The sequence below is a fragment of the Eimeria mitis genome, genomic scaffold (assembly GCF_000499745.2).
Source record: "Eimeria mitis Houghton genomic scaffold, Emh_scaff433, whole genome shotgun sequence".
In the NCBI taxonomy this organism is placed as follows: Eukaryota; Apicomplexa; class Conoidasida; order Eucoccidiorida; family Eimeriidae; genus Eimeria; species Eimeria mitis.
In genome coordinates, this window is record NW_013572649.1 from 9,673 (window position 1) to 11,397 (window position 1,725).

Here is a 1,725-nt window from a genome sequence, read left to right on the forward strand (position 1 = left end):
GTGCAGAAAGAAAACGGCAAACTCCCTACGTTCAATTGTCAAGCGAAACTCGACAATGAACTTGACAATCTGTGGCTAGCTCACTGTCTAGCTTCTCTATGCAGAGGCAAATGCCACTATAGCAGTTAAGCCTGCTACAAGAAGGGAGGGTACGGCGGCAGCTGCACCGCCCTGGACAGGCGCTTTGAGGTCCTCGTCAGTCATTTCTGTCAATGATGTTTTTCGTTCTTTGAGCGCTTCGTAATACTCCTTGCTGCAACGCAAAGCCAAGACATGAGGAAGCATACAGTCGAATTGCAGAAGCAGAAGTTGTGCTGTATCCACCCCTCTCCATGATTTAGCCCCCTCCACTCAACACTTACTCGAAGGGAGCCGTGTTCGCCTCCGCTGCAGGCTCCATCTGACAAACAAGAAATGTGACAGTTTGTTCTGGAGTTCGAGCCTCTTCTCCTCCCGTGCATGTTCCTACACCGCAGCCAACTTTGGTGCTCTTAGACCAAAGAAGGCGTGCGAGGTTGGCGCCGGCGGGGTCCTCCCAGAACGTCGTCCACACATCATTTTCAGGGTACGACGTCAGCACACTGAGAGAACAGCAGCAGTCGACATAACAATACCATGCAGAATTAGCATTTAAGTCAACTGGATCAGTGATGATGATGAAGATGAAGCGGGTCTGTGTCGGGCACGAGGTGTATGAGAGTATGGCGGCTATGATTATGGAGAACTGTTCGTCACATTATCTTCTCTTCTCCGCATGACATCTCTGTGCCGTAGTCTTTTGCCTTCTTTGATTTTGTATGCATTAGTTTAATGCCTTGTGCAACTACGCTACCTACTTGCTTGTGTGTTGGTGTTGTGCTGCGGGCAGTAAAAATGCACTCACTCAAGTCCAGCTTGAAGAGCGTTCTGCACAGCTTGGCGATATTTCTGGTCTTCAGATTCTGGGAGCTGTGCGACAAATTTCGTCTTTTTCTGAAAAATTCAAACGGAAGCGGAAAACGTCAAATACATTTTCGTGCTTATGCGGAGGTCCACAAACGTCTAAATGCGTATTTATGCTCGCCAGTCGAACATTTCAACGGTGGCTTTACTCACGACTTCTCCGATGGCGGCGGCACACGTAGTGGCTGGGCTGTCAGATACCGTCGGTGGTGATGTAGTCTTTAGACCTTCAGCCAGGTCGCTGTTCTCCGTCAATACGCCAATCCGTACGGACATCTGACCAACGCGGGCCAAGTTCACGGAGGTGTATGCATCTGCAAGCAACAGAAGCTTGCCTGGAATCAGAAGAATGGAGGAGCGCCCATTCCCTGGCAGGTGTTTGTCTAAGCAGTGCAGTTAAGCTAATTATTTTTTGCAGGAACAGAAAGAAATACTCAAAACAAGGAGAGAAACGTGTGTCTGCTTACCTTTGTCTGCAACCTGAACTTGGTATTGCAAATCTCCTGCCGCCGGCTGTAGCCCAGAGAGCGCCACGAGGCAAACAACAGCTGCTCCCTTGAAAATGGGTCCCATCGTCAAAAATAACAGACTAGAAACCGAACAAAATAATTAAACGGGCTACAAAGAGAAGAGTAATAAGACAAAATGAACATGGAGTGTGAATGACAAGCAAGGAGAAGCCTGGGCTTGTCGAGCTTGTCGCCTATCTCTGGGCCGGTAGCCCCCCTAGAGGCGGGCCTGGCACAAATCTGATGGTTCTCCGGTGCACACGAGGACTCGAAT

At 49.3% G+C, this 1,725-nt stretch overlaps 1 protein-coding gene across 1 annotated transcript; it reads right to left on the reverse strand.

Annotated features, from left to right (window-relative positions):
* Window positions 1-96: 96 nt before the first annotated feature.
* EMH_0012080 (SAG family member) lies at window positions 97-1,515 on the reverse strand (the record flags this gene model as incomplete). The annotated part of the gene is made up of 5 exons (XM_013499441.1): window positions 97-253; window positions 363-581; window positions 884-972; window positions 1,144-1,256; window positions 1,410-1,515. 5 exons carry the CDS (start codon window positions 1,513-1,515, stop codon window positions 97-99), a joined length of 684 nt encoding a protein of 227 aa, XP_013354895.1.
* Window positions 1,516-1,725: the final 210 nt, after the last annotated feature.